At 32.7% G+C, this 16007-nt stretch overlaps 1 protein-coding gene across 2 annotated transcripts in view; it reads right to left on the bottom strand.

The window, feature by feature from the left end:
- The window catches only part of KHDRBS2 (KH RNA binding domain containing, signal transduction associated 2), an 847635-nt gene that overhangs the window by 238904 nt on the left and 592724 nt on the right, over window positions 1-16007 (bottom strand). For both annotated transcript variants that reach the window (XR_004233669.1, XM_031964686.1), the window contains exon 5: window positions 12546-12673. Coding sequence is in view for 1 of the 2 variants with exons in the window: in XM_031964686.1 (XP_031820546.1) it covers window positions 12546-12673 (128 nt within the window). In the remaining variant the exon portion in view is untranslated. The remainder of the gene's footprint in view (window positions 1-12545; window positions 12674-16007) is intronic.

The following is a 16007-nucleotide window of genomic DNA, read 5'->3' as shown; positions in this document are numbered from 1 at the left end:
TTTCCAATTGTTTGGATGAAACTTTATTTGCATGAGAATTGGTTTGTAATTGTATTCATATAGTTCCTAGGTTTGCTTTGACAATTAGACACCCAAATATTTTATTTTGTCTGCAGTTATTTTAAATGGAATTTCTCTTTCTATGTCTTCCTGCTAGGCTTTGTCAATAATATGGAAAAATTCTGATGATTTGTGTGGTTTTATTTTATATCCTGTAACTTTGCTAAACTGGTAATTGGTTCAAGTAGGTTTTGGAATAATTTTTTGGCATTCTCTAAGTATACAATCATATCATCTGCAAAGAGCGATAGTTTTATTTCCTCATTTCCTATTCTAATTCCTTTAATTTATTTCTTGAACAATAATGGTGATAAATGGTAATCCTTGTTTCACCCCAATCTTATTGGGAATGCATCCAGTTTCTTTTCATTACAAATAATGCTTATTGTTGGTTTTACTTACAAATTGCTTATTATTTCAAGGAAAACTCCCTTTATTCCTATGCTCTCCAGTTAATAGGAATGGGTGCTGTAATTTGTCTGCATTTATTGAAATTGTCAGATGAATTCTGTTGGTGTTATTGATATGATTGATTGTGGCAGTAGTTTTTCTGATATTAAACCAGTCCTATATTCTTGGTATGAATCACTATTTAATTTGTTCTTTTTAAAGCTTTTTTCAGTTGCATACCCAATTCATCTTCTTTTTCTATTTTATTCATATAGTTCTATAGAGATATAAAATTTCCCTTAATAACTGCATCTCATACATTTTGGTATGTTGTCTCATTATTGCCATTCACTTGGACGAAATTATGGATTGTTTCTTTGATTTGTTTTTTAACTAATTCATTTTTTAGAATTAGATTATTTAATTTTTGTTTTTTAGTTGATCTTTCCCTGGTCCTTTATTGAATATAATTTTTGTTGCATCTTGGTCTGAAAAGGAAACTTTTACAATTTCTACCTTTCTGAATTTGACTGTGAGGTTTTTATGCCCTAATATAAGGCCAGTTTTTGTGTAGGTTCCATGTACTGCTGAGAAAAAAAGATATATTCCTTATTAGTGAAGGGAAAAGTAAATGAAGGTGGCCTAGCTGTACCAGATCTAAAACTATATTATAAAGCAGTTGTCATCAAAACCATTTGGTACTAGCTAAGAAATAGAGAAACTTATCAGTGGAATAGGTTAGGTTCACAGAACAAAATATCCAATCACTATAACAATCTAGTATTTGACAAACCCAAAGGACCCAGTTTTTGGGATAAGAATTCACTATTTGACAAAAACTTCTGGGAAAATTGGAAACTAGTATGGCAGAAAGTAGGCATAGACTGACATCTAATACTGTATATCAAGATAAGGTTGAAATGGCTTTATGATCTAGACATAAAGAATGATATTATAAACAAATTAGAAGAATATAGGATAGTTTACCTTTCAGATTTGTGAAGGAGGAAGGAATCTGTGACCAAAGAAGAACTACAGATCATTAAGTTAAATTGTTTTTGTACAAACAAAATTAATGCACACAAAATTAGAAGGGAATCAATAAACTGGGAAAACATTTTTACATTCAAAGCATCTGATAAAGGCCTTATATCTAAAATATATAAAGAATTGACTCAAATTTATAATAGTTCAAGCCTTTCTCCAATTGATAAATGATCAAAGGATATGAACAGACAATTTTCAGATGAAGAAATTGAAACTTTATAGCCACATGAAAAGGTGTTCCAAATCACTATTGATCAGAGAAATGCAAATTAAGACAACTCTGAGATACCACTATATACCTGTCAGATTGTGTAAGATGACAGGAAAAGATAATGATGAATGTTGGAGGGGATGTGGGAAAACTGGGACACTGATACATTGTTAGTGGAATTGTGAAAGAATCTAACTATTCTGGAGAGCAATTTGGAACTATGCTCAAAAAGTTATCAAACTGTGAATACCCTTTGATCCAGCATTGTTTCTATTGGAATTATACACCAAAGAGATCTTAAAGGAGGTAAAGGGACCCACATGTGCAAAATATGTTTGTGGCAGCCCTCTTTGAAGTAGCATGAAATTGGAAACTGAATGGATGCCCATGAACTGGAGAATCACTGAATAAATTATACTATATGAAAACTATGGAATACTATTGTTCTGTAAGAAATGACCTACAGGATGATTTCAGAGAAGCTTGGAGAGACCTACATGAATTGATGCTAAATGAAATGAGCTAAGTGAAAATACACAGCAGCAACAAGAGTATTCAATGATCAGTTCTGATGGACATGGTTCTCTTCAACAGTGAGTTGATTCAAACCAGTTCCACTTGTTCAGTGATAAAGAGAGCCATCTTTATCCAGAGAGAGGACTGTGGGAACTGAGTGTGGAACACAACATAGCATTTTCACTCTTTTTGTTGTTAGTTGGTTCCATTTTGTTTTCTTTCTCAGTTTTTCCTTCTTGACTTTATTTTTCTTGTACAACAAGGTAACTGTATAAATATGTATACATATATTGGATCTAACATGTATTTCAACATTTAACATGTATTAAACTATTTTCCAATTAGGGGAGGGGTTGGGGGAAAGGAAGGGAAAATTTGGAACAAAAGGTTTTGCAAGGGTCAATGTTGGAAAAATTACCCATGCATATGTTTTGTAAATAAAAAAGCTTTAATTAAAAATGTAGGATAGCAAAAAAAAAAGTATATTCTTTTATGTCACTATTCAATTTTCTGTAGAAATCTATCATATCTAGATTTTCTAGTAACTCCCTAGTTACTTTCTTATTTATTTTGTGGTTAAATTTGTCTAATTCTGAGAGGGGAAAGTTGAGGTGCTTCACCAATATATTTTTGCTCTCTCATGCTGTAAATGATTTAAATATCTTCTTTTGATATTTTGCTTCTCTACTTGTATATACATTTAGTGTTGTTACTACTTCATTGTTTTTAATACCCTTTAATAAAATATACTTTCCTGACTTTTGAAGTTAGGGCCAAGATAGAAGAATAAAGCTGAAAGCTGCTCAAGCTCTCTCAGTTTCCCTCAAAAACCATATGAAACCAAACCTCTGAACAGAGTCTTGGGGAATGAAACCACTCTCCATGTAGATCATGTAGATTCTGGGAAAGCTGGTGAAAGGATCTTAATCACAGCAAATCAACAAGATGCTCAATCCTGGTTCAGTAGAGGAGCAAATCAGTGAGTAAGCTTCCAGTCTCAGCTCAGGCAAACTGTGAAACCGGACTGTTTCCTGAAAAGCTCAAGAAGATACTGTAAAACAAAAGGCCCCTGTACTCAAAACCAAGACTGAGAGCTGGACAGGAAGCCTAAGACAGTACCCCTTTTATCCTAAGTACAGAACATAACCATAAAAATAATAAAAGAAGAAATGCCAAAAGAAAAGGAAAAAAAAAGAGAAATAAACAGAAAAGAACCATGACCATAGAAAGCTACTATGATGATAGGGAAAATTAAAACAAACTCAGACGGGGACAAAATGTTCACAGAAGAAATCTCAAAGAATGGTGTGTATGGGTCTCAAGTGCAAAGATGCTTCTTGGAAATGCTCATAAAACACTTTAAAAGACAAATAAGAGCGATAGAAAAAAATGAGAAAGGAAATGATATGTATGTCAACATTAGTCAACAGCTTGGAAAAGGAAGGAAATAAATTGTATGAAGAAAACTCCTAAAAAAGTAGAATTTATCAAATGGGAAATAATATACAAAAACTAACTGAAAAAAATCACAAATTAAAAACTACAACAGTGCAAATGGAAGCTAATGACACTGGGAGACAGCAAGAATCAGTCAAACAAACTAAAAAAAATGGAAGAAAATGTGAAATCTATCATTGGACAAACAGCCAATCTGGAAAACAGATACAGATGAGACAATTTAAAAATTATTGGCCTACCTGAAGGCTATAACCAAAAAAATAAAAAAACAAAAAACCCAGGTAGTACTCTTCAAGAGATCATTAAGGAAAACTCCAATATTCTAGAAATGGAGGCGGGGAAAGTCATTGAAAGAATCTATCAATCAGCTTTGAAAAGAGATTCCACAAGGAAAACCACAAGAAACATTGTTGCAAAACTTAGAACTACAATCTCAAGGAAAAAATAATGCAAGCTGCCAGACAAAGAGAATTGAAATACCAAGGAGCAAGGAGCAACAGTCAGGATTACCCAGGATTTGGCAGCTTCTTAAATAAAGATTAGGTGGGCCTAGAATACCATATTCTGGTAGGCAAAAGATCTATAGTTACAATCAAGAATTAACCATCCAGCAAGACTCAGCATTCATATTTCAGGGGAGGTGATGGATCTTCAATGAAGTAACAAACTTTTAATCATTTTTTATTGAAAAAACCCAGAGCTAAATAGAAAATTTAATCTTTAAACATAGGATTCAAGAGAAACATAGAAAGGTAAACAGGGGGAAAATATATATTAAAGTTATTATTTAACATTCCTAGATAGGAAAACAATATTTGTAACTATTGAGAATTGTATTTGTTAATGAGACACACTGTGAGAAGCATCATATGGATGGAGGGTATGGTTGTGAATGGACTCTGATGTGATAACATCAAAGAAAAAGACATTAAAGGGTTAAAGAAGGTTTGTACTGGAAAAAGAAGAAAAGGGCGGTGTTGAAATATTTACAAACTGTTAAGCCATTGGAGTTGATAGAGACAATAATTATCTAATTTGGCATGGTTCAATATGATTGATTTGATATTAGAAGGAGATATTTTGGGCCAGAACTTGAAACGAGGTACTAAGTACAACTAATAGAAATGATGCTTGTGTTCACATGTTTAGAGAGCTCATAAGTATCTAAGTACTCAATGGAGTTCACATGTTTGGGAGATTTCAGGGATTAGCATGAGATATCCGAATTCACACCTCCCTTGAAGTTTTTAGGGCCAGAGAGCACTCTGGGAGATAACCCAGAATCCTTCTCTCTCCAGAAGGAGTTAACCTTTGGGAGATCATATATATATAGGAAGCTCTTAGAGCTTGGGAGGGTTATTTGGGAACATTCCCAGGGGTCTGAGAGGAGCACTCTGTGAGGAAGCCCACAAGCCCCATCTTCGAGGCAACAGAGATTCATTGTATCTTCTACCTTGGTGCTGGCTGGAGTCGGAAGGACAAACCTTTGGATTTGGAGACATTCAGGCGGAGCTCTTAGAACCAAGCAGAGAGATAGGCCTCTGAGCTAACTGGGCTATATTGAAGGACATAATAAAAAATCTGAACTTTTATCACCTGGCTGTGTTTTGGAAAAAGAACACCACCTTTTAAAGAACAAAGGCACCAACAGGGAGGTATAATGGGACAATTAGTTCACCTGAAGAAGTGCAAAAGACCTATTACAATCCAGGGAAAGAAGCAATTGGGATGAACATTGTGTAAAGCTTGATCTCATTAGTTTTGGCTCTAAGAGTGAATAATTTAATCATTCAGTTGGGTATAGAAATTTATCTAACCCTATAAAGAAGTAAGAGGAGGAAAAAGAGTGAAGGGCAGGATAGAAGGGAGGACAGAAGCACTAGGGAAAAAGATAAAGGAAGGGGGAAATGTTTATAGATGACAAGGTTGTGGGTAGGGTAGGTAAAAAAAAACACTAATAAGAGAAGGGGAGAGAGGTGAAAGGAAGTAAGACAGTGGGTGGGATGAATAAAAAAAAACATGATTAAGGACAGGGTGCAAAAAGAGAACAAATATATATATACAGGAGAGAAAATTGGGAAAATACAGATTTGGTAATCATAATCATGAATGTGAATCGGAAGAACTCTCCCAAAAAATGGAAACAAAGAGTAGAGTTGATTAAAAAAACCAGAGTCCTACAATATGTTTTTTAAAACACACACCACATTTGAAAGAGAGAGGCACATATAGAATAAGGGCAAAAGAAAGCCTGGAACAGAATTTATTATGCTTCAGCAAAGTAAAAATAGTCTATATCCCAAGGAAACCATAATAAAGGGAAAAGGTTCCCGATTTCATAAAACTTTTATAGCAGCTCTTTTTGTAGTAGCAAAGAACTGAAAAATGAGTATATGTCCATCAATTGGGGAATGACTGAATAAATGGCAAATGAAGGTAAAGGGATATTATTTTCTGTAAAAATGATAAGCTGATTTTATAAAGGCCTGGAAAGGTTTACAAGAACTAATGGTGAGTGAAACAAGAAGAAGCAGGAATATATTGTATACAATAATAGCAAGAATGTGTGATGATCAACTATGAAAGACTTGGTTCTTTTTAGTGGTTCAGTGATTGAAAACAATTCCAATAGACCTTGGACAGAAAATGCCATCAGCATTAAAAAAAAAGAACTAAGGAGACTGAATGTAAATCAATACATGCTATATTCTCTACTTGTTTTCTTTTCTTTTTTTTTTTTTTTTTTATCTCTCCCTAGGTTTTTCCCTTTTGTGCTGATTTTTCTCTCCCAATATGATTCATAAAGCAATGCATATTAAAAATAAATACATTCACTAGAAACAAATATATATGTATATATATACACACACACACACCACTTTCCTACCTTATTTCTTTTAATTAAATTGATTATTACTTTTGCTTTATCTGTGATCAGAATGGCTACCCCTACTTTTCTGGCTTTAGTTGAAACATAACATATTCTGCTCCACCCTTTTAACTTCACTCTCTCTCTTTTTCAAATGTGTTTCTTGTAAACAACATATTGTAGGATTCTTTTTTTTTTTTTTAAATACACTGTTCTATTATTACCCATTCTTCTATCTTCTTGTTTTATGGAAGAGTTCATCCCACTCACATTCACAGGTTACCAGCTCTGTCTTTCCCTCCATTCTATTTTCTCCGCTTTATATACCTTTGTTCTTTCTTTCCACCATCCTTCCTTAGTAGTGTTTTAATGCACCTTGTCCACTACCTGCCCTATTTCTATCTCTCTTTCCCCCTTCTTTTACCCCTATCTCCTAGTGTTTCTGCCCTCCTTTCTATCCAACATTTCCTTTTGTTCCTTCTATTTCTTCACAGATTAAGATAAATTTCTTTACCCAATTAAATAATTATGCTATTCTCTTTTTGAACCAAAACTGATGAGATTAAGTTCCATACAGTATTCACACCCCTCCCTTCTTTCCCTGGATTGTAATAGGTCTTTTGTGCCTCTTCATGTGATTTAATTTGTCCCATTATACCTCTTTTTCTTCTCTCAGTACAGTTCTTTTTCATTCCTCAATGTCTTTTTCTTTGATATCATCACACCAGAGACCATTCACATGGATATCCCCCTCTAACTGCCCCAATAAGAGATATAATACTCAAGAGTTACAGATATTATTTTCCCATCTAGTGATATAAACATGGGAAAATAATTTATATTTTCCCTTCTTTATCTTTGTTTCTCTTAATTTCTATGTTTAAAGATTAAATTTTCTGTTTAGTTCTGCTTTTTTTTTTTTTAAATAGAAATAATTGAAAGTCTCTTACTTTATTGATAAAGATAATGCTCAATATCACTGGATAGTTAATTCATTCTTGTAATCCCAGGTCCTGTCCTTTGCCTTATGGAATATGATAATCCAGGTCCTCCCCTTCTTTATTGTAAAAGCTGTAAGATCTTAGATAGTTCTGACTGCTGTTTCTTGATACTTGAATTGCTTTTGTCTGGCACCTTGCAGTACTTTTTCCTTGAGATTGTAGATGTTTTGCAACAATGTTTCTTTTGGTTTTTCTTGTGGGAGCTCTTTGCAAAGGTGATCAATGGATTCTTTCAATGATCATTACCCCCTGTATTGTCAAAATATCAGGACAGTTTTCCTTGATGATCTCTTAAAGAAAGTTATCCAGGCTCTTTCTTTGTTCATGGCCTTCAGGTAGACCAATAATTTTTTTAAATTTTTAATAGCTTTTTATTTACAAGTTATATTCATGGGTAATTTTACAATTGCCAAACCTTTTGTTCCAATGTTTCCCCTCCTTCCCCCCACCCCCTCCCCTAGATGGCAGGATGACCAATACATGTTAAATATATTAAAGTATAAATTAAATACAAAATAAGTATACATGACCAAATCATTATTTTGCTGTACAAAAAGAATCGGACTCTGAAATATTGTACAATGAGCCTGTGAAGGAAATCAAAAATGCAGGCAGGCAAAAATATAGGGACTGGGAATTCAATGCAATGGTTCTTAATCATCTCCCAGAGTTCTTTCGCTGGGTGTAGCTGGTTCAATTCATTATTGCTCCATTGGAACTGATTTGGTTCATCTCATTGCTGAAGATGGCCAGGTCCATCAGAATTGATCATCATATAGTATTGTTGTTGAAGTGTATAATGATCTCTCCTGGTCTTGCTCATTTCACTCAGCATCAGTTCATGTAAGTCTCTCCAGGCCTTTCTGAAATCATCCTGTTGGTCATTTCTTACAGAATAATAATAATAATATCCCATAATATTCATATACCACAATTTATTCAGCCATTCACCAATTGTTTCCAGTTTTTGGCCATTACAAAGAGGGCTACCACAAACATTCTTGCACATACAGGTCCCTTTCCCTTCTTTAAGATCTTTTTGGGATATAAGTCCAGTAGAACACTGCTGGATCAAAAGGTATGCACTGTTTTATAACTTTTTGAGCATAGTTCCAAATTGCTCTCCAGAATGTAGACCAATAATAAATTGTTTCTCCCAACTCTATTTTCCAGGACTGCTGTTTTTTTCCAATGAAGTATTTTCCTTTTTTTTTTTTCCTTTTTTTGGTTTGACTTATTCTTGATGTCTCATAGAATAATTAGCTTCCATTTGCTCTGTTCTAGTTTTATTGTATGGTTTTCTTCAGTTAGCTTTTGTATTTCTTTTTCTGTTTGATCAAGTTTTACTTTTGAAGGTGTTTTGTTCAGTGGATTTTTTTTTTTTTTTTTTTTTTGGCATTTGGCCAATTGTATTTTTTAAGAAAATGCCTTCCTTTTCCCAGCTGTTGACTATCTGCATAGCTCTCCTTTCTTTTCTCATTTTTTTTCTTCTATCTTTCTCATTTTCCTTTTGAAATTTTTTATGAGCAGTTCCAAAAAAGCTCTCTGGGCTTGAGTGCAATTCATATCATTCTTTGAGATTTCCTTTGTCAGAGAGGAGTGTGGGAACTGTATGAACTACAACAGCATTTTCACTCTGTTGTTGTTCGCTTGCATTTTTGGTTTTCTTTCTCACCTTTTTTTCCCTTCTTGATCCAATTTTTCTTGTGTAGCATGATAACTGTATAAATATGTATACATATATTGGATTTAACATAAATTTTAACATATTTAATATGTATTGGATTACCTGCCATCTAGGGGAGGAGGTTGGGGGAAGAAGGGGAAAATTTTGGAACATAAGGTTTTGCAAGGGTCAATGTTGAAAAATCACCCACACAATTTGTTTTGTAAATAAAAAGCTTTAAAAAAAAAAGAAATTTCCTGTGTCGACATTTTGTCTTTGTCTGAGTTGGTGTTTTGGTCTTCCCTGCCATCACAGTACTTTCTATGGTCAAGGTTGATTTCTGTTTTTTGCTTATTCCAAATTCATTTTCCAGTTTCATTTAGCATCTTCTGAATTTTTCCCATTTTTTTTTTTTTTTGGTCAAACAAATCTTGATATTTGTGTGTCCTTGCCCAGGTAAATAAACGCAAGTCTATATACCAAATATCTAAGATCTGCCTCTTCCTTTTCTGCTCCACTGTTGCCAGCCATATGTTCACTTACTTTTTCTTCCAAGTTAGCAACATTTTTCTCCTAGGGAGAAGCACTCTAATCATTTGACATTATATCTTTTGGTAGTCATCTTACTTTGGTACTACTCTTTTTCTTGAATGTGAATATTTAGCTTATGGAATCTAAACCTATGATTGGTTCACTTGCATCATATAATCACCTTTGTTCACATGCTGTATGTTTCTTTTTATAATGACATAGTCCAGTAAATGTCAATTTTTGTTGTGAGGGTGTATTCAAATTTTATTGCATTTAGATAAAGGAAAAATAATGTTGATGATGAAAGTTCATGAGACACAAATCTTTACCAATAAATAATCAATGTTATTGTGGTTTTTGACTTCATTTCTCACAAGGACTCCCTGCCATGTCTGATAATCTGATAATCTATGTCTACTCTGATGTTTGTTACCCTATTACAAGCTTGTCTTCTTTTGGCATTTTGATGATGAAGAACTTCATGTCTTCATAACACATATACACCTCTGCTTTTTAACTTGTCCACCACCTTAGATCTTTGAGGTAAGTAAAAATTGTAAAATGCTAAGGGAATGTCTTCTTACTTGTCCATATATTGGAATTAAATGTGACAAAGCTGCATGAATTGTTGGCCTCACTCCCTCTTTCTGAATTATTGGAGATCAGAATCAATGAGTCAGTGGAAAGTCAAGACTCTTGCCATTAATAACAATACAGTGGATGTCCTTGGTCTCTTTATTGTCTAATCAAACACTTATCCACCATATTATTTCTTAGTCAGTATCAAATGGCTTTGATGGCCACTGCTTTATAAAAGAGTTTGCTACTGCTAAGCCACCATCCTTTGCATTTTTTCTTATTAATTCAATTGATATTCTTGACTTTTTTCTTTTTCCAGATGGATTTTATTATCATTTTTTCTAGTTCTATAAAATAATTTTTGTAATCGATTGGTATGGCACTGAACAAGTAGACCAATTTAGTCCAAATTGTCATTTTTATTATATTAGCTTGGCCTACCCATGAGTAATTGATATTTTTCAACTGTTTAGACTGACTTTGTGTGAGAAGTGCTTTGTAATTATGTTCCTATAGATTTTGTCTTGGCAGATAGACCCTCCCAAGTATTTTATTTTGTCTACAATAATTTTAAATGAAATTTCTCTTTCTATCTCTTGCTGGTGGACTATGTCAGTAATATATAGAAATGCTGATGATTTGTGTGGGTTATTCAAAACTTTGCTAAAGTTTTGAATTGTTTCAAGTACGTTTATGGATGATTTTCCAGGATTCTCTAAGTATATCATCATACCATCTGCAAAGAGTGATAGCTTTATTTCTCCATTGCCTATTTTAGTTCCTTTAATTTCTTTTTTTTTCTTATTGCTAAAGCCAACTTTCTAGTACAATGCTGAATAACAGTGGTTATAGCAGGCATCCTTGTTTCACCCCTGATCTTACTGGGAATATATCTAGTTTCTCTCCATTAGAAATAATGCTCACCAATAGGTTTAACATCCCCTTGGTTTCCTCAAGCTGGTTTAGCTCATCTGTTGAAATGGTTTATTTAAGTGTGTCTGCTTAGCATTCTTGGGCTTGGCAATCCCTACATTAGAGTTATTAGCTTTCCCTGAACACCCAAACACAGTAGTATAATATCAATATTATAATATCCATAGTATCTGCTTGATTGTTGATAATTTTACAAGATGAAATATATCTGAATTTCCAATGAGTTTTAGCAACAATATATGAAAAGAGCATTTCTTCTGACTTTTTGACCTTGTTTCTGTCAATATATTTATTTAATCTATACCGATTCAGTAACATTTTCAAATACAAGCATATTCAGTATTCTTTCCACTAACACATTTTTATTGTTAGATACTCTTGGCATAGTAATTCATGTCACAGCAATAATTTTCTTTCTCATGTTACCAATGATGATGTTAAGTGGATATACTGGGCAGTGGGGTAGAGTAATGAGACTTGACTAAAGAAGAACTAAAATATAAATCTGGCCTTGTATACTTATAAACTGTGACCTGGCCAGGTTGGTCAACTCACTTAACTTTTTTCTATCTCAATTTCCTCAATTGTAAAATGGGAATAATAGTACACAAAATTGTTTGAAAATTATATGAGATATCTACCAAGCTCTTAGCATCTTAATAGTTGAATGTTGAGTAACCTTTCAATCATATCTGAATCTTCATGATCCCTTAGAAGGTTTTCTTGGCAAAGACACTGAAATGGTTTGTCATTTCATTTTCCAGGTCATTTTACACATAAGGAATTTTAGGCAAATAGGTTTTTAAGGACTGATCTAGGGTCATACTACTAGTCAGTGTCTAAAGTCAGATTTGAAAATAAGTCTTCTTGAATCTGTTCATGGCTTTATCCGCTGTATCATCTGGCTGCTCTTTTCCTAACATTTGGTTATCACTTAATAAATTTTTTTTCACTCCTCAATGTTTTGTGGAAATCCCAAAGATGGGAAATGGTTTGTGAAATGCAAGGAGAATACTCAGACTATGGATTTTGAATCTTGTTTCTAGCTCTCATCTGCAAACCTCAACCTGACAGATTGGAACATCTTTGCAATCAAGATTATAAGAGTGAAATTTCATTTATATAGGAAAATCTTGAATCAGATAACTCCTCCTTATTCAGGTTGCTACCTTTTCTGCAATTGATACCACAGACTGTAATTTATAATCTTAGGGATTTGTCCAGAGTCAAATTATATATGTCAATCTTTAAATTCATTTTTGATTGCAAAATGAACAAAAGTACCTTGAAGGAGCTGTAGGAGGTATTCGGATTCCTCTTCCTCTAATACCTCTTCCACGACTTGAGTCCTCTGAGCCATTCAAATAAGATAACTCACGCAATTGTTCCTGGCGAATTTCATCATTGTAATCCTAAAAAAAAAAAAAAAAAAAAAAAAAAAAAAAAAAAAAAAAAAAAAAAAAAAAAAAAAAAAAAAAAAAAAAAAAAAAAAAAAAAGAAAAGAAAAAAAAAGACAACAAAATTAAAAATTTTGATGTGAAGGTCTTAGAGTTTTAAACATAAACCATAATAGAAATAATTTGTACATTTCCTAAACTTTTTTGTTCTAAAATACCTTACAATAAGAATAACAGTTTTGTGACTGTGTAGTGGTACAGTGGACAGAGCGTTGAATTTGGGTTAATATTTGTGCTCTAGCACATACTACACATGGATCAAGGCAATTAAAATTCTCAGGCTTTCAGTTTTTGATTCTGATTTGGACTAGCTGACCTACAAGTGCTCTTCTAGGTTATTGAAATCATAGAGATCTTCATTTTATAGATGAAGAAACTGAGATCCAGGGAGGTCATTTATCATTTGTCATGTAGCTAGCAAGCAAAAATAAACACTCAGATTAAGAAGTGCACTGACAGAATTTTACTTTATTTTTTAAAATGAAAACAGTTACTAAATAATATAGACTATTTTAATTAACAAATAAATTTTATTTAAAAGTACAAATTTTTTTAAAAAATTGAAAAACCTGGGAATATTTTTTGACACTTGCCATAGCACAGCATTCATAAGCAAATGGTAGAGATTTTTGCTTGCTAAATTTTTCTTTTGCTGTCAAAGCAAGAAAAATGATAGCAAAGGGAAAACAAAGAAGTTCTATTAAAAAAAAAAAAACTTACAAGCATTTCAAGTAAATAAACCCTTTTTATGCATTGACTATGTGTCAGAAACAGTGTTATATGCTAAAATTGTACAAAATTTAAAATTCTGGTTTCTTTTTTTGTTTTGCTTTGCTTTTGTATGCTTTCAATTTTGGTTAGATTGAAACCTTGAAGATAAATCTTCCGAATTCCAAGTTCAGGGCTTTATCCAATGTATCACCTTTTTAAAAACATGTCATAATCACTTAATACATATTTTTTCACTCCTCATTATGATATGGAATTCCTGAAGATAAAAAATGCTTTGTAAAGTGCAAGGAAGATCCTTAGTCTATGGCTTTTGGATTCTTTTTTCTATCTCTTATTGGCAAATTTCAACCTGACACAGCTTAGAACATCTTTGTATGGATGGATGTAAGATTGAGATTAGATTTATGATTTTATTTATGCAAGACACTGCTTGTCCCACTTTAGTTATAGCTCTTATCATCATTAGCTAAAGAAGTTTAAGAAACAGGGGAAATTTAATGCTATATAATAGAAATAGGCTTATTAAAGATATGTTTAGTATGCTTGGTATCTTGGTTTTTAAGAAATTTGTAAAGTAGCATAATCAATCAATGCATGCATTCATAGTGTTTGAGTTACCTTTTTCATTAAAAAAAAGAAGTAATAAGTATCAAAATGCTGCCTATATATCACCATTATTTTTCACAACAATGATAGTAGATATTTACCAGTTGTATGATACTAGAGTCACTTTGCCTCAATTTCCTCATCTGTAGAATGAGGGCATTTATATGAACTTCAAAGCTCCCTCTGGATTTAAAGCTATGAATTTTATATTTTGAAGAACATAGTGTGTGTGCGTGCGTGTGTGTGTGTGTGTGTGTGTGTGAGTGTGTATGTGAATACTGAGGCATCTTATAAGTTTATACTCATTGCCTCTAAAGAGTGATATAAGGTACCATGAACAGATAGGTACACATATATAAATATTAATATTTGTCTTTCTTTTGCTTTTCAAGGGGTTCAAAATTAAGTTTTGTCACCATGTTTCTTAAACCTGTCTTCCAGAAATAGTTTTTTCTTCAAAATAAATCTTGCTTCACATGATTTACTTATTTATTCTGAATCACAACATTGCTTTTTTATTTACTGTCTGTAGTATCTGATGATAAAAAATAGACTTTTACACAATTGACTGTAGGCCCATACACTAGATAATTAGTATTTCTAATTAAGTCAAATATTATTCACTTTTATGTCTAGTTTTTACACTTAAACAGTAATTGAATTTGTTTAAAAAGGGAAGCATTTATATTAATCTGTTAGGAGTAGGAACTAGGTAGAATTATCACAGTGGAATGATTGAACACAAAAATGGAATTTTAAGCCCACAAACCACTTACAATGATTAATTAGAAAAGATGTATTAGAAAGATTTCTGCAAAGACATTATTAAAGCTTCTTTATTGAGGGAACTGATGATCATATCAGGATATAATAAGAGGAATTCAAATCAAAAATAGGTCTATCAATGGTTTATAACCAACATCCTATAACAATTAATCATATTCATATATATATATACATATATATATATGTATATATATATAGACAATTAGATGATAACAGTGGATAGATTGCTGCCCATGGAGTAAGGATTTCCTGAGTTCAAATAGTGTCAGATATGTATTAGCTATATGACCCTGAATAAGTCATTTAAACTTTACCTGCCTCAATTTCCCCAACTGTGAAATGGAGCTAATAATAGCACCAAATTTCCAAGACTGTTGTGAGGATAGTGCCAGTCAACAGATATTTATTAAAATTCTACTGTATACTAGGCATTTTGGCAAGATTTGGGGATACAAAAAGAGGCAAAAGAAAATTCTTGTTCTCAAGAAATTTACAATCTAACAGAGAAGACCATAAACAAAGAAATATAAGTAAATTGACTCTGAGTATATATGTAATACTTATGTGTTACAAATGTGTGTGTGTGTGTAATTTAAAAGGGAAGGAACTGGAATCAAGAGGAGCTGTAAAAGGCTTCTTGTAGAAATTTGTACTTTTATTAGAACTTTATTATTATTATTATCTATTTATTAGGACTTAAAATAGTCCAGGCAAGAGGTGATGAAAGATTGTACCAGAATGGTATTAATGTCAAAGGAGAAAAAGGGGAAGATTCAAGAAATCTTGCAAAGGTGAAATTGACAGGTGAAATGAATTGCATATGGGTATGAAAGGTATTGAGGAATAGAGCATAACATTTCAGTTGAGAGTATGAAGGCCTAGGAGGAGAATGTTGCTGTGAACATAAATAGAGACGTAAATGGGGGAGGATATAGGAGGAAAGATAATGAATTGAGTTTTGGACATGTTGAATTAAATATGTCTACTAGAATATAGTTTGATATATCTGAAAAGGTAGTTGGATATGCAAGTTTGAAGGTGAGTACAAAGGTTATGGCAGGATAGACAGATTTGTGGATCATCAGCAAAAAGACAGTAATTAAAATGATGGGAAATAATGAAATCACCAATTGAAACAATGCAGAGTTGGGAAGAGAACCTAGTA

Source organism: Sarcophilus harrisii, chromosome 4, assembly GCF_902635505.1.
Source record: "Sarcophilus harrisii chromosome 4, mSarHar1.11, whole genome shotgun sequence".
Taxonomy (NCBI): Eukaryota; Metazoa; Chordata; class Mammalia; order Dasyuromorphia; family Dasyuridae; genus Sarcophilus; species Sarcophilus harrisii.
Note: the sequence above shows the minus strand (reverse complement) of the source record. Positions and strands in the feature narration are given on the sequence as shown.